Genomic DNA, 25,317 nt, shown 5'->3' on the forward strand with positions numbered 1-25,317 from the left:
CAAATTCTGGGGAATTAAAATCAGGGAAAATTTAGTGCTCCATGGAAGTGTGATACTCCCTGAGGCAATCCTTAATGCAGAGGCCAGGATGATCGGGGCAAGTGTCGCATTGAGTGGTGGTGTCCTTCTGAATCCCTCTCTTGCGACACACTGCATTTTTTTGGGGATCGTCCCTTCTTTCTAATGTGGGGGACCTCACCTGGAAAGTGTTGGCCGGGGACGATCCGGGGAACCGAATTTCCAGAGGTGCTCTGACCCACTCCTTGGCAGTCACCAAAGATGAGGACCTTAAGAACTTCCTCTTGAAACTCCAGGAATGTCTCCGTGTTGCCAGCTTACTGGGACAGTACAAGAGAGTTATACATGGCAACCTCTACCATGTGGGCCGCAACTTTTTTGTACCATGCCCGTGTTTTGCGCATGGCATTATATGACTTAGGGACTTGATCAGAAAGATCAACTCCCCCCATATACCTATTGTAGTCCAGAATACAATCAGGCTTGAGGACCGGTCACACGGTACCTCGCACAGAGACAGGGGTGCTGACGTTCCCATGAATTGTTGACAGCATAAGGACATCCCTCTTGTCCTTATACCGGACTAGCAACAGGTTTTCATGGGAAAAAGCATGGGACTCACCCCGGGGATAGGAGTCTGCAGGGGATAGGAAGGAAGGCCTCTTTGATTCTTCCAGACTGTCCCACAAGTGACTGTGGATCTGGCAGCGAGGGATGTGAAGAGAGGGATACTAGTGTAAAAGTTATCCACGCAAAGGTGGTAACCTTTATCTAGCAATCGGTGCAAAAGGCGCCAAATGATTTTCCCGCTTACACCCAGAGTGGGGGGACATTCTGGGGTTCAAAACGGGAATCTCGTGCCTCATACACTATAAACTTGCAAGTGTACCCTGAGGTACTCTCGCAAAGTTTATACATCTTCACGCCATACCGCGCTCGCTTGATTGGGATGTATTGCCGGAAGCTGAGTCTCCCCTTAAAGCTGATGAGACTCATCAATAGAGACGTCCCTTCCAGGGACACAGGCCTAGGAGTGATTGATGACCGGCCTGATTTCATACAGGCAGTCATACGCGGGATCAGTTCGGGGGGACACGCCGCATTATCAGCATAATGCAAACATTTACGAATGGCCTCGAACCGGGGATGGGTCATGGTCATATTGAAGAGCGGGGACTGGTAGAGGACGTCCCTACTCCAGTACTGCCTGACCCTTGTTTTTTTTTTTTTTAAACTAGGCCCATATGCAGCATGAGGCCCCAAAAGGTCCTCATTTCGGCTGCACTAACTGGGAATCAGCCACCAGGCCTAGCTAAAAAGGAGCCTGGGTTTGTGGTGACGAACTGTTGGGCATACAGGTTCATCTGGTCAACCATCAGATTAACAAAGTCCTCACAAAAAAAAAAATAAAAATTGTCCATTTCAGTGAACCCGATGATGTCAATCTTGATTCCTGATTCGCCAACAAACTCAGGAATCACAGGATCATGGTCTGCTGGCTCAGTCCGGACAAGTTCACCGGTACCAGGCACCAGGAAACTTGGCAGGAGGGCTTGACTAGTATGAGCACCAGGGGGACTCATACCAGCATGGGGCACAGGGTCAGGAGCAGAGGAGGTTTGCGGCCTCGCATGGCGGCATCTCCGCCACCTTGGTGGTTCATCATTAGAAGATGATGAGGAGGATGTGGAAGAAATATGGGGTCTCCCTCGTCCTCTGTGGTGCTTTCAGTGTTGGAGGCAAGTATGGCATATACCTCCTCCGCTGAAAATGCCCTGTGGGCCATTTTCCTACTCTAATGGGGATGGGTGTGTGTGTATGTGTGTGGGGAAAACTTTATTTGTGTATGTGCTGTGTGTGGTGTGGTGCGAGACTACCTCCCTAACCCGCCCTAACCTAACTAAACCTGCCCTAACAGAAAAAATATAAACTAAAAAGAAAACAAAAAAAGTTTTAAAAAAAATAGACTTCTACCCCCAAAAAAAACCTTCGCCAAAGAAAAAGCATTTACCTAATCAGTGGTGTGCACACTGATTAGCGCAGAAGTCAGTGGGGGTCTGGCCACTCAGCCCAGAACAGTGGCTGGTGGCACGTACATACCCCCACACAAAATACCCGAAAAATAAAATAAAAAAACGCTTTACCCCGAAAAATCCACCCGCCTAAACCCCCCCCCAAAAAAGGCTGATCAGTGATAAATCACTGACAGCGGGGGGGCAGGCCGCACACAGAGGTACAGTCCGTCCACACAGCACAGGCCTGCTGCTGGTGATGCAGACCGCCTATTAAAACGCTCATCAGTACTTACGGGACTGATCAGCGGCAGGTGGGCTTTAGCTAATGGTGGCAGACCGCTCTTTTATAGCTAAGAGTTTACACGTTTAGCAAAAAACGTTTAGAAAAAAAAAAAAGAAACACTGGCGCAGACCACAGCGACCCAGTAGGGCTGGGGTCATTCAGCAAAAGATGCTATGGACCAGCAGACACAGTATGGTACGCATAAAAAATAAACGTATCTATTTTTTACCACCTAACTCTGTCCCTGCCTAATCTAAAGTTTTTCCTAATCGCTGCTATGCCAAGGGGGCACAGAAACAGTGCCAAGGGGCACTAAGAACACTCTGAGTGGGGAGATGCAGCACGGGGCTCTGTCGTGATCAGCACCAGATATAAAATGGTGCTGATCAGTGTGGAGCAACATGCTCCTGCTTTCCTCCACCCTCCTCATACACTGTGATTGGTGCGGTCACCACAACCGTCCAATCACATCTGTACTCGGGGGTGTGGGGGAGGGCTCGAACAGCAGAGCACCGATAACACTGATCATTGCTATGCTATGGCATAGCATTGATCAGTATATGCAATCAAAAGAATTCGTGGCATAGCCCTGTATGGGGCAAATTTTTTTTTTAAATAAAGTGTTATAGTTAATAAAAGTGAATTAACCCCTTCCTAATAAAAGTTTGAATCCATCCTCCCATTTTCCAATTTTTTTAAAATTAAATAGTAAAATAATCATATGTGGTACCGCCATGCGTAAATTTCCGAACTATTAAAATAAGGGTAGCTAAACCGTATGGTCTATAGCGTACACGTAAAAAAAATGTCACTTCATATACCATAAAAAATGAATAAAAAACAATCAAAAATTCCCATCAAAACAAATATGGCACCGATAAAAACTATAGACCACTGCGCAAAAAATTTGCCCTCCTATAGCCCCCTGTGCAGAAAAATAAAAAGTCATAGGGGTCAGAAGATGACAATTTTAAACATACTAATTTTGGTGCATGTAGTTATAATTTTTTTTTAAAGTAATAAAAGAAAACAAAACCTACATAAATTGGGTATTCTTGTAACTGTATGGAGCTACAGAATAAAGATAAGGTGTCATTTTTACAAACAAAAATTGGCCTGGTCCTTAAAGGAGATGTCCGGAACGGACTATTCCTATTCCATCCTGCCCGGGCTGCAAAAAAAGAGAAAACAAACTTTCACTTACCTTCCTACGTTCCCCCGTTGCTCCGCTACAGCTGATCGGTCTGCCGTCCTGCCGGCTTCCTACTTCCTTAAGCCCGGGACGTCACACGGCGCTTCAGCCTATCATCGGCCGCGGCAGGACATAGCTGTGGCCGGTGATAGGCTGAAGCGCTGTGTGACGTCCCGGGCTAAAGGAAGTAGGAAGCAGGCAGCCCGGCCGACCAATCAGCTGTTGCGGAGCCCCGGGGTACGTAGGAAGGTAAGTGAAAGTTTGTTTTCTCTTTTTTTGCAGCCCGAGCAGGATGGAATAGGAATAGTCCGTACCGGACATCTCCTTTTAGGCCAAAATGGGCTTGGTCCTTAACGGGTTAAGCAGGTTTAAAAACCATTGTTTCTTTGAAAACTAAAGTAAATATTGAACAGTAAAAAAACACTGGGCTCCTTAAACAAGTGTCAATCTGTTTAATTGGCGATCACATTGTGCATGGGTGTGCCTTTGTAATACTACCATAAGTCTGCTGTGTACTTATATAGCTAATTAAGTGCTTTTTTTTTTTTAATGTATATCTTGCCTAAAATATAAGCAGACCTGCAACACTAAGGCCTCCTTCACACATACCTGGTTTTTCTTTTTTTTTGGCTGGTAAAATGGTCACACAAACAACTTCGGCATTTTTTGATGCTTCGTGATATTCTGTGCCTTTTTTCCCTCAAATTGTTGTGTTTCTGAACAGGTATTTTTTGTTTGTGATATTTTGATTATTTAATTTAAAAAAATTCACAAATTTAAAAACATTTCAGAATGAAAAATAACCTCCGAAGGTCTATGGGAGAAAAATGCCCATGGGTGTAAAACCCATGGGCATGCTGCATTTTCTTAAAAATTGCCACTGACTTAAAAACTAACCCAAAGTGAGAATACAAGAAAAACAACCTTGTTGGGTACAGTGCTTTATATTTCTCTATTGACATCCAACTAATATCCGCACTGATTCTTTACAAAAAAATGCTATGCTAGAATTTTTTTGTGTTTTTTTCTGGAACAATGACAGGTGTTAAACCACCCTGCCTGTGTATTTTTTGAAGTAGTTACCAAGCAATCATATTCAAAGCACATAACTTAATTGTATTTTTTGGTTGATGGTTGGTACTTTTACAATTCAGTGTTGCAGCCCTTTGTACTTTAGATTTTAGACAATAAAAAAATGCATACAGTACCTAATTCAGTAAAGAAACACATCTCAAATTTATCTTGAGACAGATCAGCTCACTGTAGTGTCAGGTTCCAGCTGCCCAGAGAAGTCTTTTGGGGGAAGGGGGGGGGGGGGGGGTAGTGGCTGGAGAGAGGAGAGACAGAGGTAAAGAAACACACATGGAGGGGGTTCAATTGCTTGGGCCCCGAGCAGAGCCGGTGTTTGCCCGTCCTGTAGCGACGGGGCAATTCCCCCATCACTGTTAACTCCCTGCGGCCCCGCATTAAGTTTAAAAACGCAGGGTCGCCGGGGCATAGCGCACTGCCTGCCTGATATGGGGGAACTATACTGACAACCTAATGTGGGTGAACTATACTGACAACCTAATGTGGGGGAACTATACTGACAACCTAATGTGGGGGATCTATACTGCCAGCCTAATGTGTTCTGTTTGAGGATGCCCCACAGATGCTCAATAGGGTTTAGGTCTGAAGACATGCTTGGCCAGTCCATTACCTTTATCCTCAGCTTCTTTAGAGCAGTGGTCATCTTGGAGGTGTGTTGGGGGGTCATAATAATGTAGGAATACTGCCCTGCAGCCTAGTCTTCAGAGGGGGAGATTATGCTCTGCTGAACATGAACAGTACATGTTCATGATTCCCTCAATGAACTGTAGCTCTCCAGTGTCTGCAGCATTCAGGCTCAGACCATGACACTCCCCCCCACATGCTTGACTGTAGGCAAGACATACTTTGTACTCCACACCTAATTGCCACCATATACGTTTGATGCCATCTGAACCAAATATAAGTTTATCTTGGTCTCATCAGACCACAAAACATGATTCAAGTAATCCATGTACTTAGTCTGGTTGTCTTCTGCAGGCTTTCTTCTCCATCATCTTCTGGGACGACAGTCATGCCGACTAATTTGATGCATTGTGACCCCCTACCCCTTCAACCTCTGCAGTAATGCTCGCAGCACTCATACATCTACTTCCCAAAGACAACCTTTGGATATGGTACTGAGCATGTGCACTCAACTTCTTTGGTCAGCAAAGACAAGGCCTGTTCTGAGAAACCTGAAAAACCTGTCCTGTAAGAACCATTGTATGGCCTTGCCCACTGTGCTGGAGCTCAGTTTCAGGGTCTTCGCAATCTTCTTATAGCCCAGGTCATCTTTATGTAGAACAATGATTCTTTTTTTTTTTTCAGATCCTCATAAAGTTCTTTGCCATGCGGTGCCATGTTGAACTTCCAGTGACCTGCTCCCCATTCACACCTGAGACCTTTTAACATTAAGTCAAATGACACCAGTGAGGGAAAATGGATAATTGTGCCCAATTTGAACATTTATACTCACCTTTGTTACCAATGTTTAGAAAGTAATGGCTGCATGTTCAGTTATTTTTAGGGGGCGGTAACATTAAATACTGTTATACAGGCTGTGCACTCTTTACATTGTAGCTGAGTGTCATTTCCTCAGTATTAGCACATGGGGGTTTCTACTTAATGAGGTGGGTATCTGTCACTAGGGGCTTATACTTAATAGGAAAATTACCTATCTAATGGGGGCTTCTATTTAATGGGGAGGGGGGGGGGGTATCTGTCACTGAGGGCTTTTACTTAATGGGGGGAATTATCTACCTACTATGGGCATCTACATAACAGGGTTTGAAGCTATCTACATACTGGGGCCTTTACCCAATGAAGGAGATAATCAACCTTCTTGTATCCTCTAATCTAATATTATCTACCTACTGGGGTCATCTACCTAACATGGAAAATTATCTACCTACTGAGGCATCTACCTAATTGGGGGATCATCTACCTGCTGGAGGCATTTACCTAATAGAAGGGGACGGCCTTCAGCCAAGCATGAAACAGACCTCAACTGGCAGGCCGTCGTAGCCTATGAAGAAGAAAAGAATCCAGCGCTGGTCTGGAACACTCTCATAACTAAGAGCATTGCTGTATGCTGGAAGCGCATGGAGAGAAGTGCAGCCTGAGTCTATGCCTTGAAAAATTTTTATGCAATATACCAAAATAAAAAGAACACAAGTTTGCTTCAGAGCATAGCTGGATTCTCTTATTCTTCTTAGGAAAATGTTTTACCTACTGGGGGTATTTACTTAATAAGAGGGTATTACTTACCCACTGGGTACCTACCTAGAAACCCCTACAATTCTCCTACTCCTCCCACCAACCCACTTACCTACTCACTCATACTATGTAGGGTACAAAGGGTGACATTATTTGGGTCACTGTGGGTGGGAAAAAGGTGGGGAATGGCCTTGAAAAGGTATAGAACAGATTCTTGGTTTAAAGAAATCTTCATAGCAGTCTGAGACAGACAGAGAAGAGAAGGAAAGTGAACAGCTCCAAGAAGACATAACCTGTGAGTCAATGCACTGTAATCACTTATACAGTATGCAGAGCCTGTGTAGAGCTGGGGCATATCAATCTATATAGAGTGTTTCTTATTCATTATTAGCATGGTACAATTATCCAGTCACTATGTGGTGGTAATGGTAGTGGTCATGGTGTGGTGCAATTATTTCTCCCTTGTACAGTGGTGTTATTGGTGACATTGGTTTGTGTATAGTAGTTTTTATTTTATAGCAATATAATGGTGTTATTAAGTTGGCGCAGTAGTAATATGATGTCCTGATGTAGAGGTATTCACAACCATTGAGGAAATCTTGATTAAGCCCTTGGTGTGAGGCACTAGACAAACACTGTTACATTTGCAGGGCCAAAAATGACCATTGAAATAACAGCAATTCTTTTCCCACGTGTGCAATTTAACTGCTAATTCTCCAGTGACAACAATGAAACACACTATTATAACGATATCTGCTGATTTTTTAAATTAAAGGATGTTTTATTGGTGCTTTATTGCTAAAAAATGTCCTTACACATACTTTTTTCATGGTGTTTTCAAAAAAGTATGGTGCAGTTTTTGTGGCCTTCTTTCCAAAATAGTGTAATTTAGCACACAAGGTTTTAGGTTACTCTTTTTTTCCAGTGCCATTTTTCTAATTACAAGTCATGTGATATGGTCATATGATACAGAAAATCCGCAGCAGCAGAGTCCCATTGATTTCCCACAGCGGAATTTCTGTATCAGCCGCGAAAATTCCGATTCCAGATTTCACTGAAAGAATAGACATGTCTATTCTTTCTGCAGAGTCAACACAGAAATGCAGTGCCATCTATGAGAGGGCACATTTCCGAGTGGTCCTATCGCCACCATGTTCTGTTTGCGCTCCACTGTCAGGGGAATTTTTGGTGCGGACATTCGCTTGTCTGAACATAGCCTGAGTCCTTCTAGAAAACAGCTGCTGCTTGAACTTTAGTTGCTGGATTGTGCCACATAGATGCCTATGTTGCTGAATTTCACCAACCAGGAAGACTTTGCTCATAAACCACATTGTGAAAGCTTATAGGCCGATATTTATCATTGTAGGTGTAAGTGAAGCATTTTCTACACCTTTTATTTTTTTGTGTGCTGGTAATGTGTAGGAGCACCAAATTTATTCACAGAGCATTTGATACATTTTGTGCAGGTCACATTTTCTGAAATTTCTCTTTTCACATACACCAAAAAGCTAAGCTAGGTCTGGGCTGGTGTAGTTTTAGAGACTTTTCAGTGGCTTTGCACCTTTTTTGCGCCTGTTCACAAAAAGGCACAGTTCATAAATCCCTTTCATATCATGTGTATTGCCAAAATCAGTGGATTGCAACTCAAAATCACCAGAAATGTGTAAACCAAAAGGCGCTAAAAAAAAGGTGCAAATAAAGCCTGCTTGCGCCTTTTTTGCGCCTTTTCTAGACACAAAAAAAATCTAAAGACAATGATAAATGTTGGTCATTGTTAGTACTGCAGCATATAATTCTTCATTTATAACTGGAGGTACACTGCATGTGTTAATCAAACCTAAGATCTGAAATCAAACAAATATATAACATACTTTTATTATCATTAGCTCTATGAGGGGAATTCATCATTTATGGGCAACTCTGTGTGTTGGTTTAGAACAGAAATGTTGTAGGGAGTTTGCAGTGCATGTGTTAAATCTATCAAATGTCGCACGTCACTTGAAATTATACTGCCAGTTCAGATTCTTCTGTAGGGCTTGCAGGAGTTAGTCTAAGTTAGCATGTAAAAGAGTTTATGTGCGACAAATTTGTGACAAGTTGCACTTGATAAATTACTAACCACTGCAAAAACTTTTCTAAAGCAATCCACAACATGGTTATGGTTCTAAAATGCTCTAAATGAAAATTTTGACAATTTATGCAGCAAATTTAGACAAAAAACTGGGTAAACTGTTTATTGAATTGGCTCCTTTGTTCTTGTATAACTATTAATGCTCTCCTGACTATGCTTAGAAAATGATGATGACGTATAGAGCAGATTTACAGCTGAAATATCTGCCTTCGTTTAAACTTTATTGGAGGTTGAAGGTATACTTCAATCCGTATTGATTGATGTACATTTGTGTATTTTTGGATATGTTCTCATCAATGTCTAGAAAATATGGGAGCCATCACACCCCCTCCCATAGACATGAATGGAGGGGGCGTGGCGTGACATCACGTCCCCAGTCCCGGAAACCCAGAGGTGCTGCAGGGAGGTCGCTGCAGGGAGGTCGCGGGGGGCCCGCTGCTGGGCCCCCCGAGATCAGACATCTTATCCCCTATCCTTTGGATAGGGGATAAAATGTTTTTGCCCGGAATACCCCTTTAATATATTAGGCAATACCCAAAAACAATGTATCCTGGTGTCTAATCAATATATATTTTAAATATTTTTAAGATACTAACAAAGAAAAAAGAACAGCAATACTGTTGGCTTAAGGTATAAACCCCTTAAGGACGCAGCCCATTTGGGCCTTAAGGACGCAGAATTTTTTTTTTTTTATGTTTTCATCTTTTCCTCCTCGCCTTCAAAAAAGTATAACTCTTTTATATTTTCATCCACAGACTAGTATGAGGGCTTGTTTTTTGCGCGACCAGTTGTCCGATGTAATGCCATCACTCACTTTACCATAAAATGTATGGTGCAACCAAAAAAATACTATATGTGTGCGGAAATTAAAAAGAAAACCGCAATTTTGCTAATTTTGGAAGGTTTCGTTTTAACGCCGTACAATTTACGGTAAAAGTGACATGTGTTCTTTATTCTTTGGGTTAATACAATTAAAATGATACCCGTGATAACATACTTTTCTATTACTGTTGCGCTTAAAAAAACATCACAAACTTTTTAACCAAATTAGTACGTTTAAGATCCCCCTATTTTGAAGACCTATAGATTTTTCATTTTCCGTATAAGCGGCGGTATGAGGGCTCATTTTTTGCGCCGTGATCTGTACTTTTTATTGATACCATATTTGCTTATATAAAACTTTTAATAAATTTTTTATTAATTTTTTGGGGAATAAAATGTTATAAAAAGCAGCTATTTTGGACTTTTTTTTTTACGTTCACGCCGTTCACTGTACGGTATCATTAACATTTTATTTTAATAGTTCAAATGTTTACGCACGAGGTGATACCAAATATGTATATAAAATATTTTTTTTAACACTTTTTGGGGGTGAAATATGGACAATGGGGCAATTTACGTTTTTATTGGGGGAGGGAGTTTTTCACATTTTTTTAACTTTATTTTTTTACCTTTTTTTACTTTTATTTTAACACATTAATAGTCCCCATAGGGGACTATTTAAAGCAATCATTCAATTGCTAATCCTATTCAGTGCTATGTATAGGACATAGCACTGATCAGGGTTATCGGTCATCTTCTGCTCTGGTCTGCGGGAAGGCAGATCAGAGCAGAAGACTCCCGGAAGACAGCGGAGGCAGGTGAGGGGACCTCCGGCTGCCGTGCTGGATAATCGGATCGCCGCGGCAGCGCCGCGGGCGATCCAATCATCCAATTAAGTGACCGCGATGCTGCAGATGCCTTGATCTGTATTGATCACGGCATCTGAGGGGTTAATGGCGGACATCCATGGGATCGCGGATGTCCGCCATTACCGGCGGGTCCCTGGCTGCGATCAACAGCCGGGACCTGCCGCGCATGATCCAGGGCATCACTCCGGTGCCCGCGGTTATGCTTAGGACGTAAATGTACGTCCTAGTGTGTTAAGTACCACGTCACCAGGACGTACATTTACGGCGCTCGTTGTTAAGGGGTTAAAACCATATTTGGGGGTAAAAGTGACAATGTTTCCCTTAGCAAGCTATCAGTGTCCATGTTTCATTTATACTGTAGAAATACTATACTGTCATTTATACTGTAGAAAAGCAAATGTTATGGTCTGCAAATCAGACAGGTCTTAAAGTGTAATGGGTGAGACATGGCAGATGGGACACCCACTGTACATGTAAAGGAGCCAGATTTGACAATACTTTCAATATAGAAATCACTAAAACATGAAGTGAGTACTTGAGTACTTGGAGTTTTTCCAGATTCTGTTCATTTAAATAGAAATGACCTCTTAATGACTGGAGCTAAGGTCCGCTTGTTTTTGGAATCTATGGGGTTCCTAGCTGCTGAACACCATGCATGACATGGCTGAATTACTTTTTTAAGGATAACCGCTTAAAACTTGGTTAGTTTGATCACTAGAAAATATAGGTTAAAAAAGTGTGTGAAAGGTGGATACTTACATATCCACACAGAGGGAGATGAATGTATTTAAACTGTAGTGATGGAGTTGGAATGTTTCTATTTAACAGATATATAGAACCATAGCTGATACTCACAGTACAACCTCTACATGATCCAAAGCCCACTGATCATGACCTGATCCATTGTGGCGTGGTTGCCACCATCGTAAAAGAACTCCTTTCATCCGGGCTTCTCTGTAGACAAAGAACGTGGATATCATAATTTACACAATAACCCATAAAGTTAGTAAGTCCTTTTTTTTTTTAGTACACAATGATAAAGTAAACCATTGATGTGTGGAGTCCAATTTCAGGGACGCTGCTAATCAGTAAAACTGGAGCACTGCAGCCCCTTCAGTGCAACCAAAATTCCTGAAAAGCACCACACAGACTCCTAAATAGGGTTGATATGGGGCAACAAATCATGGACACTGGAATCATAGTTCCTGCAAAGGGTACTCTGGTGATAAAACATTTTTTTTTTCATCAACTGGCTCTAGAAAGTTAAACAGATTTTTAAATGAATTCTATTAAAAAAATCTTAACCCTTCCAGTATTTATCAGCTGCTGTATGTTCCACAGTGTCCACAGTGCTCTCTGCTGACACCTCTGTTTGTGTCAGGAATTGTCCAGAGTAGGAGCAAATCCCCATAGTAAACCTCTCCTGCTCTGGAGAGTTTGTGACATGGACAGAGGTGTCAGCAGAGAGCACTATGGTTAGACAGAAAAGAACAACTCAACTTCCTTTATAGTATGCAGCAGCTGATAAGTACTAGAAGGATTAATATTTTTTAATAGAAGTAATTTACAAATCTGTTTAACTTTCTGGCATGAGTTGATTTGAAAATGTTTATTTCCACCAGAGTACCCCTTTAACTAAAAATGCCTAAGCAGGACCAGGCACAACCTAACATAAAGGTGAGCAATAAAAACTGGCAATCCAGAGTGCCTTAACTGTTCTGTCCATAAGTGGGGTCCATGGGGTAAGAGTGAGACATCAATGTTTATTTTTATTTTTATTTTTTTATTCCTTTGAGAACATAATGAAAATATCAGAAGAAAAACAGTTACTTACAGTGGAATATTGTAAGACACTCTTTGTGCTTGTGTAAAGTCTTTTGGCTGGTGCTGTGCAATGACTTGCCAAGTTATCCCATTATTTACACTGTATTGTAACAGCACTGCCTTATCTACTGTATTTGCATCACTTAAGTTAGTATTACAGCTCTCTGTTTGGGCAATGCTTCCGATCTGAAGCACAAACATTATTTTGCTGTTAAAAAAAGGGAAAAAAAACAAAAAATGCTTAGCTAACAACTTAGTTATTTAGCTACATTTAGTATCTTATTGTAAGTCAGAATCTTTAGTACCTGGCACGAGTAAGATCAAGTGGCTTTGTTATGGCTTGTCTTATTTGACACCCATTAAAATACAAGGAGTCTCCATGAGCATAAGGTGAAAGCTGACCACATCCATTTCCAATTGTGCCTCCTTGAATATTTTCCCAATTAATTTCGGTCACCTTTTCTGATTCAAAGTTATCTTTAATGTAGCTTGGAAGGTCATGGTTATACAACGAGCAATCATCACCTGTATAAAAAATGGCATATCACTACAATATCCAATCACTTTCCCATCAGTGAGGGTCCTAAGGATCTGTAGAAGGAAAGGGCCACAATGCTATGCAGCAATTCTCTAAACCACTCATTGTGCTGTAAACGATAACATAACTATAATAAATCTGTGCAAAGGAAATGACAAAGGAACCTTTGTAATTTTATCCGGATCAATGGGTTTCCCAGAGGATTCTTTCCAATCAGAAATTTACAGCATATTTATGTGATATGCCATAAGATTTCTGAGATGGGAATACTGAGCTTTACTATAAGACAGATTTTTTGCATTCAAACTACTACAGCATTACCTTGATATCCCTCATCACATATGCAAATAGCTCCAGTTGTACAGTATCCATGTCCACTACAAAGCTTAGGACAAGCTTCTCCAATATACACATGATCAACAGCCCAACTCTGCCTCTCAGTCTCATCCCCTTTCTGAATCCAGCGGAATTGTGTAGCACTTCGGGACAACAAAAATAAGGCAGCATGTTAGGCCATGATACAGTTACAGTAAAGATTTATTCCTCAACTATTTATATGAGAATAGTTGTTTTGTAGAGCTATGTGGCAAAACAATAGTACTTATATCATTAATAGATTTAAGCAATTACATTCATGATGGTTTGTAAACTGATTGAAATGCAATTCAACAAGGCCATACAAACAATAGATGGAATTTAGAAGCAGCAAACATTGATGTGAAGCCGAGTGCTATGGATCCTATACACTGAATGTAACATACAGTATCTGCCCTGATTTATCAAAATGTGTGAGAGAAAAACTGGAGAGACTTTGTCCATAACAACCAATCACAGCTCAGCTTTCATATCTTAATGATCTCTGGTTTAGTAAAAGCTGAGCTGTGATTGGTTGTATGGGAAAACCTCTTAAATTTTTCTGTCACACATAAATCATTATCTCACATTCTAAGAAGTTATCTCATTATCATATTTGTACTGAACTTTGCATTTTGCAGTTATTAATAATGTTGATTGTGCTTTGGTATATAGCATCATAATGTTACCAGGAGATCTTCTAAGTCCTGTAAGTTGAAGGGTGCGACTTCTATAGGGGAGACTTGTTTATCCAGCACATTCTACAGATGTTTGATTGGATTGGGGGAAATTTGGAGGCCAAGGCAATACCTTGAACTCTTTGTCCTGTTCCTCAAACCATTCCTGAGTAATTTTTGCAGTGTGGCAGGGCACATTATCCTGCTGAGAGTGGCCATTGCCATTTGGGAATATTGCTGCAATGAAGGTGTGTACTTGTTCTGTATTAATATTTGGATAGGCAGTACATGTCAAAGTAATATCCACATGCATGCCAGGACCTGCAATTTCAAAGTGGAACATTGCTCAGAGCATCATAGAGCCATCCAAATCAAAGAAATTTGATTATTTTCTTCAGACTAGGCAATTTTTTTCTATAGTGGCAGTGCTAATGTTCACATACCCTTTTGTAGGCAATATTAACAACTGGCAGGGAAAGTATGGGCAGTCTGACTGGTCTCTGGCTATGCAGGTCCATATACAGATAGCTGCAATGCACTATATATATACAAAGAGCAGGTTCAGGCAGCACCGCTCTATTCGGCTAATAATGGGTGACCAGGTGTGGTGTGATGGTAGCTCTATCCAGTCCTCTATCCAAAATTGAGTACGCGGTGGTGCTGGGATGCTATAGAATAAATATCAATATGTGAAGTATAAAGACAAATCCGAAATATACCCGCACTCACCGCTCAATATGTGACTCGATGCTCCTCCGACCGGGGCTGACCGAGGATACAGGCTGCAGAGATGGACGGCGCTCAGAGACTAACTAACGTTGTTTTCGTGCAAGGATATGCTTAATCCGGCCTCATCACGTCATTGCGCCTTGCGAAGTTTATAAGGTGGAAAGGAAATTAGTGAGTCTCGTGATCCCTCCAGGTGTGAATCAAGGTAAGACAGAGGAAGTGAGGAAAATAATGGGGAGTGAAACTAGAAATGTCATAGTAACTTTAAACAGGGGTAAACATAAAGAGACAGGCACCTAAATCCTATTATTCTCTGTATAACAAGATACATAACAAACTATCAGGTTTAATTACTTGGTATCTAGTTCTATTCACTCTTCTTTAATTCTGTTATTATAATGCTAAACAACCCTGCTTATCAATTTAAAGTTTCAATACTTATCAGACTAATCTATATATAAATTTTATATCGTATAGATCAATGAACTTTAAAGGACTACAAAAAAGGAGATAAATCCAGTCTATCATTAAGACCTAGGGGACCTTGGGCATTTAGCCGCAAGATCCATAGGGCCTCTGCCAGTAATAACCTAGTTTTTCTATCGACTGTACCTTCAATATTTTTCACTATTTCCAGACCTCCGAATCTAATATGATCCATCTTTCCTTCATGTACTTCCCTTATATGCTGTATCATCCTTGGGGACCCATGGCCTGTTTTAATCGAATATAAATGCTCCCGTATTCTAAATCGCAACTGTCTGAAAGTTTTGCCAGTGTAATATCGCATACAGCCGCAAACTAGAAAATAAACCACAAACGTGGACCGACAAACGTGCAATGTTGCTCAAAGACCGATAAAAATAAATTTGCATACGAGCATGAGGTTGCACTCCCCATGGCAGTCCCCGCAATTTGTTTTTACCATTCGGTACCAAAACAAAAAGTATTGTGTTCTAGAATGAACCTAAGTGCATTACAAATGAAATCCGTATATGCTGGAGATTTTTCAGTGTGGGATAAAATGGACCCGACAGCCTGCACACCTGCATCATGTGGGATGCGGGTGTACAGGCTCTCTACATCCACAGTGGCTAAGGCATATGATGATTGCCACTGAAAATAATCAGTAAAGAGAATCACATCTCCAGAATCTTTGACATAGGAGGGCATGTGTGGGAGTAAAGGCCTTAATGTACAGTCTATATATTTTGACAAAAATTCTATCACTGACCCCCTCCTGGCCACAATAGGGCGACCGGGAGGGGGAGTGACAGACTTATGGATCTTGGGGAGCAGATACCACTTAGGTCTGTACGGATGAGATGGGAATAGACGCTCAGCTGTCTTACTCTCTATTGCTCCAGATGTGACAGATTCCCTTAAAAGGGTTTTCAACTGCTCCAGAATGTTTTGTGTAGGGTCCCCTTTAAGTTTACAATATGTTCTAGCATCTGCTAGCTGGCGATGTGCCTCTGTTTCATATTGCTCGACTGTCCAGACTACAACACCTCCTCCTTTATCTGCACGAGATACCTTCAATTCTGTATGTGACTCGAGCCACTTCATAGCTCTTCTTTCACTGTTAGATATGTTGTCAGTCTGACTAGGATATATCAAAGCCTTTATGTCAATCATAACCGCTTTACTGAAGATTTCTATCAAACCTCCTGTCATAATGGGTGGATTAAACGTGCTGGGTTTTCCTGCACGAAAAGGATCATTATTGTCTTCTGGTATTTTATCCATATCAAGTTGCGAATCATCATCTGCAGCTAACTCAGCTAAAATCCGTACATTTCTTTTTTCCTCTTCTGAAAAATCAAAAATAGGATAAAAACCCAAGGGGCCTATTCTGCAAGGTATAGTGCTTTCATGAGTGTCAATAGTGTTGGAGGGGTGATTCATAAAGATTTTTCTTAGTGCCTTAAATAAATCAACAAAATTCAAGCCCCTAGAAAGCAGGTGTGTAACCTCAGTGGGAAGTGGTGTATTGGAAATATTCACCACTAAATTCTCTTCTATTCCCTCCATGAGACTCCTTTCCTCTTTTGATAATATTTTCCCCTTGGCCTTGTTCCTCCTACCACCTCTCCTGATGCGTTTTCTAAAGGGTGAGTATTATCATTAGTATTAGCATTTTGCTGCTTAGGGATGTCTCGAGTGTCTTCATCTGAGGCACTCGTATCTGTTTCGGTAGTCCAATAATCTTATTCATATGTGAGGAATATAATGGCTTTTTTTAAGGTTTGTGGACGATGTGTTAATAGTGTGGGAAGGAGGTGAGTCCCTATTTGCAGAGTTTGTATCCTATTTAAACACATCGAATCAAATGAATATGGCATTTACTTATGAGTATGGAGGTGAACAAATCCAATTCTTAGATCTTACCATATATGCAGAAGTGGATCATTTGAAGACAAAGGGGTACCGTAAGATAATAGCTAAAAATTCCATATTACATTACAACAGTTCCCATTCCGAACAAATAAAAGACTCCAACGCATATAGCCAATTCCTCCGTTTAAAAAGGAACAACACAGATTCCCAAATGTATGCAGAACAATCCAATGACCGAAAGGTTAGTAAGGAGGGGATATCCTTAAATGATTATCAATAATGCGCTTAGGAGAGCCAATTCTGTACCGAGATCGACACTTCTCAATACAGGGAGAAAAACAACGTGGTCAAAAACAAAAGATTTAGTTTTGCTTTTAAAAATAGCGCAATGAATAATACCACAAGGACAGCGATCCAAAGAAACTGGCATATTCTTGAAGAAGATGACGATTTGAAAGAACTGGCTCAGAACAAACCTATTATCACCTATCGAAAAAATATAACCCTAGGAAAAAAGTTGAATATGAACAATGAAAAGAACTGCAGAAATTAGAAAGAAAATTGGCTAAAAGAAGTGGTCCCTAGAGGAAACAAGAAATGTGGAGACTGTTCTCAATGTAAATACAATGCAGGCACAAGTTCAGGACACTTGGGAGACACCTATTATACGGTGGACGAACTTATCACCTGTCGGTCCACGTTTGTGGTTTATTTTCTAGTTTGCGGTTGTATGCGATATTACATTGGTAAAACTTTCAGACAGTTGCGATTTAGAATACGGGAGTATTTATATTCGATTAAAACAGGCCATGGGTCCCCAAGGATGATACAGCATATAAGGGAAATACATGAAGGAAAGATGGATCATATTAGATTCGGAGGTCTGGAAATAGTGAAAAATATTGAAGGTACAGTCGATAGAAAAACTAGGTTATTAAGGGCTGAGGCCCAATGGATCTTGCGGCTATATGCCCAAGGTCCCCTAGGTCTTAATGATAGACTGGATTTATCTCCTTTTTTGTAGTCCTTTAAAGTTCATTGATCTATACGATATAAAATTTATCTATAGATTAGTCTGATAAGTATTGAAACTTTAAATTGATAAGCAGGGTTGTTTAGCATTAGAATAACAGAATTAAAGAAGAGTGAACAGAACTAGATACCAAGTAATTAAACCTGATAGTTTGTTATGTATCTTGTTATACAGAGAATAATAGGATTTAGGTGCCTGTCTATTTATGCTAACCCCTGTTTAAAGTCACTATGACGTTTCTAGTTTCACTCCCCATTATTTTCCTCACTTCCTCTGTCTTACCTTGATTCACACCTGGAGGGATCACGAGACTCACTAATTTCCTTTCCACCTTATAAACTTCGCAAGGCGTAATGACGTGATGAGGCCAGATGAAACGCATCCTTGCGCAAAAACACCGGTAGTTAGCCTCTAAGCGCCGTCCATCTCTGCAGCCTGTATCCTCGGTCAGCCCCGGTCGGAGGAGCATCGAGTCACATATTGAGCGGTGAGTGCGGGTATATTTCGGATTTGTCTTTATACTTCACACAATGCACTATATGTTCTGACACCTTACTGTCCAAGTCAGCATTAACTTTGTCAGAAACCTGTGCTACAATAGTTCTTCTGTGGGATCATACCAGCATTTGCTCCCCACACATATTATTGAGCCTTGGGTACTCACAAGCCTGTCACCAGTAAATCATTAGTCCTTACTTGGACTATGTTTGGGTAGATACTAACAACCGCATATCAGGAACACCCCGAAGACATTTTGGAAATGCTCTGACCCAGCTGTCTAGCAATCACTATAAGGGCCTTGTCAAAGCCACTCACATACTTACATTTGCCGATTTTTCCTGCTTTCAACACATTCTAACACAACTTAAAAAACGAACAGTATACTAGCTGTCTAATATTGTCAGTTTCCACTGCCAGTGGATAATCAGTGTTATTTACTTAGCCTGTCAGTTTTAATGTTATGGCCGAAGGATGTATATATAACACAGTTGTTTTTGTAGGAATTTAACTTTTTTTAAGCGAATCTTATTTTACTTTACTTTGTTACCAATTGTTTTTGTTTGTAACTGACTTGGAGAAACACTATCTACTCACTTTATTCTCTACGGTTAACATCATGAGCTATTGTTTGTCTCTTTTCAAGGAGTTTTTTTGCACTAATATGTAACATACTTTAAAATAAAACAAAAAGGGGAGATTTATCAAAACCTGTCCAGAGGAAAAGTTGCTGAGTTGCCCATAGTAACCAATCAGATCGCTTCTTAAAATTTTCAGAGGCCTTTTCAGAAATGAAAGAAGCAATCTGATTGGTTGCTATGGGCAACTTAGCAACCTTTCCTGTAGACAGATTTTGATAAATCTTCCCCAAAATATTTGCTGCCCAGCTCAATAAAATGCTATTCAAATGGAAATTCTGATCATGCTAAAAACATTTCAACTGAAAGAATATATTAAGAGAATTATTGTTATGGTTTCCTATGACTACTTCATACCTGGAAGAAACATAGTCTGGAAGTTGCAGTGTAACTCTTTTCCACACTGAGCTATTGATGGAGTTATAGACTGTGGCTTCATGGAATTGGAATGGAGAGCAGCCAATGCTATTTGATGAGGAAGGAAGACACTGCGTCTGAACCAGCTGCCATAAATCCGTTCTGTTAAAAATAACAAACATAGGGAAAGGTCATTTTAATGGAAAAAATTCCAAAATTGTGAAAATGTTATTCTCCACAAATGCAAATCCTTTGAATAGTAATGAACAGTCATAAGTACACTTTAAAAAATTGTGTTGTTGGTATTTCGACAATGGTTGAATTTTCTACTGCAGACCAACTCTTGCTTTATTTTATACTTTGTGAACAGAAATACAGATCCATAGTTCAGAATTGGGCTCCTTTGAGTTATATGCAGTTAATAAGGCTTGTTAATAGAAAGTTTGCCTATTGATGGAACAATGACTAGGCAAAGATTCAGTCATCTCTAGTAATAACTATCAGTTTACAATACCTAAATGTAGAAGAGCTGACCTGTAGACTACCTTCAGCAATGTGTTTATTCTTATAATATTGAAAGGTAACTTTGTGTTGGTAGTCTTACCGGGCATCCTTTGTATACTCAAGCATAACTGAATGAAGATCAACACATGAATTTGTTTCACAACCGACAACAATCTGAAAAAATATAAGAAAAGCAGAGTCATGGACTAAACATAAACTATCTGGATAGATGGGAATAATAAAAACAAGAAGCAGTGGGACATGAAACAATGTAATGTATCACATCAAGCATTTATACATCTTCAGAAGACATACATAAAATGTAAATTGTTGAATATAACTCTTACCTTGAACTGTATCATATAGCCAGGTTGTATAATGAGCTCCCTAGAAGACAATATATTGTGTGTATTATCCTTCTTTTTGTTTGGCCAATAAAGATGAAATGATGGGTTGCCACAGAAACCAGCTGTTCTTACAGCATTGGGGTAGAAGCTCCAGTGTTCATCATGGGACGTACCTTCTAGTAGGAGGACAAATATGAATCATTTTATGATATAACAAATAGCTGAAAATCTGCTAGTTGAAGGGGCTTTGCGCCCGTGATGCAAAGTAAATAGGCTTCTATTACCTCTGTGCACCGCTTCGTCCCATTTTCATGCTCAGATCCGGAAGTGATGTAGTGCAAGTCTTAGTCTTTTTACTTTACAGTTGTCTCTAACCTTTCCCAGCATTCCATGTGGCCAGAGACGACATGTCATAAGTCATATGGTGTCCCCCCCGGATGGTTATGCTCCAGAGGGTTGGTGAATAGCATTACTTCAGAAAATCCTGCTATCCACCCACCCACTGCAGCATAGCCACAACCTGTTTAGACCATGTGCCTTATGACATATTGGGCCTCATTTACTCTTAGTAAATGAGGCCCATTGTCTCTAGCAGCATCAAATGCTGGGAAAGGTCAGAGACAACAGTTAAAAAATTAAAAAAGAAAGGACAAAGTGGCACATTGAGGTAATAGAAGCATATTACACAATATTATAACTTGGCATCATGGACTCGAGGCTAAAGAAAAATATTCTTTACTACCCCTTTAAACTTTATTGGTAATTTACAACCATTAATAAAACTGATATGTTTAGCATTAGAACCACAGCAAAGTCAGTAGTGTAATATTAGCAAAGCACTGAGGAAGATGAAGAAAGGTAAAGCTGGTATGAGAAGATAATAGAGTGGAATTATCTATCCACACTGATATTTAACACAGTTATAAGCATACCATCATCAAATGTGTCTACTAGCTGGCTCGGGTTGATCTCGGCTCCCCCAATTAATATGTTGTCAAGGGCCCACTGAGATCGATCTGAACCTAGAACCACATAGCCATTGCTGATAGTAAAGGGTTGCCACCATCGCAGACGAGTTGTGTTAGTTTGGGCATGTTCTGGAAGAAGGATATAATCATAGCGGACTGCCATGTATTTCTGGTAATCCATCTCATGTAGCAATGTCCAAGAGATACCTACAAAAAAATTGATGTATGGTGTAATTATTAGTGCCATCATATTCCAAATTGCCGCACAGAGGTATATATTGGCAGATATGATTCAATGGAAATATTCATTCACTTATAATACAAGGTCTCAGAAGTATTGTCTATTATTGGAATGCATTAAACATTAACAACATTTCAGACATTATATGAGAGCTTCTACTTGTTTTGGCCACCCAATTTATTAGCAAAAAAATAAATAATGTCGAGGTGTAAACAATGCACTTCAGCTGTGAAAGGCATATTAGGACATTAACAACAAAGTGGAGGGGAACTTGTGCAGGAGCATGGAGGAAAACGTGGCCTACACTGGATGGGAGTACTTTAGCAGACAATAGGGAATTGTGATACTCCAAATTTCCACCAACAACAATGGGATACTTCGGTGCTGAGGGAACTTCAAAATAACCATGGACAGGTGAACATTTGTTTAATACCCAGCATGCAACGCGTTTCACAGGTCACATTGCCTTTAAGTTCCCTCAGTGCAGAAGTATTCCATTGTTGTTAGAGGAAATTTGGAGTATTGCACTGTTGTTGGTGGAAAGGCTGCAGAAGCTCCAATTATACTATTACATGTCTTTTCCAAAGTTCTGTCTAGATTAGCACAACCAACCAGGGTAAGCGCTAGTTCACACTAAGCGTTTGCTGAATCATAACAGCATTGCACCATGGATTGCTTCTACTTTGTTTTGTAGTAATGGGTAATTGTGGCAAGCAATGGTGGCTCTGTTGTAGGCAATAGGCATTGTCAAATATATATAGATATATACTACATGTTTATTATTATTACCTTTAATAACCTCTTCTTAACATAATTTTAACATATCAAAGGTTTGCACACAAAAACTTTTTCTTGTAGAATGCAAGATATATTTACTTAACCAGTAAAAACCTACCTCCATTAGTTGAATAGTCTAAAAGAACACCTTCTTTCCTACTTGTTGGTCTATGGCAAGATGTTATATTTTCACTGCCAATTCTTGCCCAATATTGAACAAACCTAGAATAAGAATGATTTTTTTTAAATTATCAGTGAGATTAAATAGTTTAGATGCATATGTTTCTCATCAACTGAAAAGGATAAACCAACCATTATTATTTTACCAATTTCTGGAAAACCAAAATAGTTCCAGATAGAACATTTCCTGTAATATATTGTACAACACAGTTTTACTGAACCTTACTTTGCGCCCCTTAAATCTAGGTCCTGGGTGACTGTTTGCCGAACAGAAGATGACCAAAAATAAAGGGCAGTGTCCTCAGCTAAGATACCACAATCAGTACAGGGTTTTCCCCCCTCCATAAACAGCCAGGAATCAGGTTTCAGTTCTTCACTGTCAAAGCGCTCCTTTAGAAAAGTCTGTAAAGCAGAACAATAATTTTACAATGGGAATAATCAACAAATGCCTATATACAAACATATTGCCTGCAAACATATTGGGGGGGGGGGGGGGGGCTTTCTTAAAGGGGTATTCCAGATTTCTACATATTATCCCCTATACAAAGGACAAGGGATAAGATGTATGATCGCAGGGGTCCCCTGCGATCTCAGTCCAGCATCCAACATTCTGTGCCGGGCGCTGCCTCCAAGCCCGAGATGTGACGTCGGGGCCACACCCTCGTGATGTTACACCACACCCCCTCCCATAGACATGAATGGAGGGGGCGTGGCGTGATATCACAAGTGGGCATATCCATGACATCACATTTTGCATATATATATAGTAAGACTGATATCCAGTGATATTCAAACATGAACCGCCACCACTCGAGATGGGATCTCCACATAGGGGAACGCTGGGGGTTTGAGCCACATCTCTATCTTCATTTTACCTTGTCTACATCCTATTACTCTCCTGATGACCGTGATGGGAGAAACGCGTTGAGAGTTTGACTGTTGCCAATAATGGGACAGCTACCTGCATAAGTATACAATTTATCTGAGGTTGCATTGAGGTTGCAAAGAGGTTGCATTGAATAGTTGGTTTATGGTGCCCTGGGAGTATATGTGTATAACTATTAGTGGTTGCATCTACCATCTGATATCAGCACCTATGCACTAGTTTTTGCATTGCATGGCTTTTGGCTTATATGCATGTGTGGTGTATCTACCACCTGTACTCGTTGTCTGTGCTATATCCACCATGTGAGTATTGTGTATATAGCATTTATACCTGTTATTTGTACGCACTAACAATTTATGCTTTGCTATATGTACCTGCTGCTTCTGCTTTTATTTGTGTACTAATATTTTGCATTATGTTCAGCTAATTACTTTGCTACATGTATTTGTCACATTCACATACATCTGTGTACTAATAACGTGCATCAGGTCAAGCTAATCACTTTAATCAGCATATTATCAGCATCATCTAGATATATACTAGTGGGGTCTCTATCTACACCCATATACTGTTTACTATTAATATCTCTCAGTGGTAATAATCTTTATCCCTCTCATTATCTATATCTATTGTGTATTTATTCTGCACGTAGTATTTAGGGCTTTGCCCGGTCAGAGAGGCAGTCAATTGAATAGCCAGTTAGTTAGTTGTGTGCAGGGATAATACAGCATAGAATAGGAGGTTCCGATGCGGGAACGTCCTTTTCAGGGCGACAATTCCACCTAGGATTAGGGCAGGTAACAGGGATTATTGTAGGGAGTGATAGGCTCCCGACCCCGGCCCCCCTGTTGTCCCTCCCTGTACCCCTCTCTGTGTCATCTGGGGCTAGGGCTGGCTAGACGCATATATTTTATACTTATTGAGAATTTGGTTTATATCTTATTCGGACCCAGGAGTGGTCGACGTGATCTGTGTTATGTGCTTTATCAGACACATCTGTATCTTTTATGGTGACCTTTTCACCTTATTTTATCAATTATTTTTGTTTGTCATTAATTTTGTGGTACCCTTGTTTTATGGGCTCGTATTAAAATTTATATTTTAATTGGTCTAATATTCTGTGATTTGATCATTTGGCTTATAGACTTGATATCTGATTCGGTGATAATATTATACTACTTCACCTATCCACACACCTTTTAAAAATGCAAACACCACATTTCTGGCAGCTTTTGTCCAGTAAATTTCCATCAATGTATCTATAACACTCACCTTTAGTGGATGGGATAGATAACAGTTTGGCCCAGAGTATCCTGGATCACAAATACATTGCTCCTTTAAGCAATCCCCATGACCATTACAGTTGTCAGTGCAGCCAGGTCCAATGTATAAATTGTCAATTCCCCATTGCATATCTGAATACTTTTGGTAAAATCGAAACCTGACAGGGCTACAAGGAAAAGTACAGTTAACAAAGGGTTACAGAAGGGATTGCAAAATAGGCTGTTAAGTGCTGGAAAAGGAGAGTTTGCTCCAACAAGACATTTTGCCTTTTTAAGCCTATCAAGATACATGGATAGGGTGGCAAACTGAAAGGTTTACAATGAATAGAATCAACAAATAGTGAAACATAAATTAATTGACTGCAATGTATGCAAAAAATATCTCCTGCAAACAGGGTGAAAATGTGAAGAGTTGGCAAAGCAAGTTAAAGGGGTACTCCGGTGAAAAACTTTTTTTTTTAATCAACTGGTGCCAGAAAGTTAAACAGATTTGTAAATGACTTCTATTAAAAAATTACTTGTACTTAT

The 25,317-nt window shown here is 40.2% G+C and overlaps 1 protein-coding gene and 1 long non-coding RNA gene across 10 annotated transcripts in view; one reads left to right on the forward strand and one right to left on the reverse strand.

Moving 5' to 3' along the window:
* Nucleotides 1-8,293, forward strand: part of LOC130368970 (uncharacterized) — a 98,742-nt gene extending 90,449 nt beyond the window's left edge. For all 4 annotated transcript variants that reach the window (XR_008892619.1, XR_008892621.1, XR_008892622.1 and 1 more), the window contains 2 exons: nucleotides 5,576-5,788; nucleotides 5,906-8,293. This is a non-coding gene — a long non-coding RNA (uncharacterized LOC130368970). The remainder of the gene's footprint in view (nucleotides 1-5,575; nucleotides 5,789-5,905) is intronic.
* RELN (reelin) overlaps nucleotides 1-25,317 on the reverse strand; it is a 1,155,521-nt gene that overhangs the window by 34,381 nt on the left and 1,095,823 nt on the right. For 5 of the 6 annotated variants that reach the window (XM_056573506.1, XM_056573505.1, XM_056573507.1 and 2 more), the window contains 11 exons: nucleotides 24,779-24,956; nucleotides 22,847-23,022; nucleotides 22,559-22,662; nucleotides 21,387-21,629; nucleotides 20,455-20,630; nucleotides 20,208-20,281; nucleotides 19,604-19,765; nucleotides 13,299-13,456; nucleotides 12,745-12,964; nucleotides 12,450-12,647; nucleotides 11,471-11,569 (listed from right to left, as the gene is read on the reverse strand). In XM_056573506.1, coding sequence (XP_056429481.1) covers nucleotides 11,471-11,569; nucleotides 12,450-12,647; nucleotides 12,745-12,964; nucleotides 13,299-13,456; nucleotides 19,604-19,765; nucleotides 20,208-20,281; nucleotides 20,455-20,630; nucleotides 21,387-21,629; nucleotides 22,559-22,662; nucleotides 22,847-23,022; nucleotides 24,779-24,956 — 1,788 coding nt within the window. The remainder of the gene's footprint in view (nucleotides 1-11,470; nucleotides 11,570-12,449; nucleotides 12,648-12,744; nucleotides 12,965-13,298; nucleotides 13,457-19,603; nucleotides 19,766-20,207; nucleotides 20,282-20,454; nucleotides 20,631-21,386; nucleotides 21,630-22,558; nucleotides 22,663-22,846; nucleotides 23,023-24,778; nucleotides 24,957-25,317) is intronic. The other variant, XM_056573504.1, reaches the window with a different exon arrangement.

Source organism: Hyla sarda, chromosome 4, assembly GCF_029499605.1.
Source record: "Hyla sarda isolate aHylSar1 chromosome 4, aHylSar1.hap1, whole genome shotgun sequence".
In the NCBI taxonomy this organism is placed as follows: Eukaryota; Metazoa; Chordata; class Amphibia; order Anura; family Hylidae; genus Hyla; species Hyla sarda.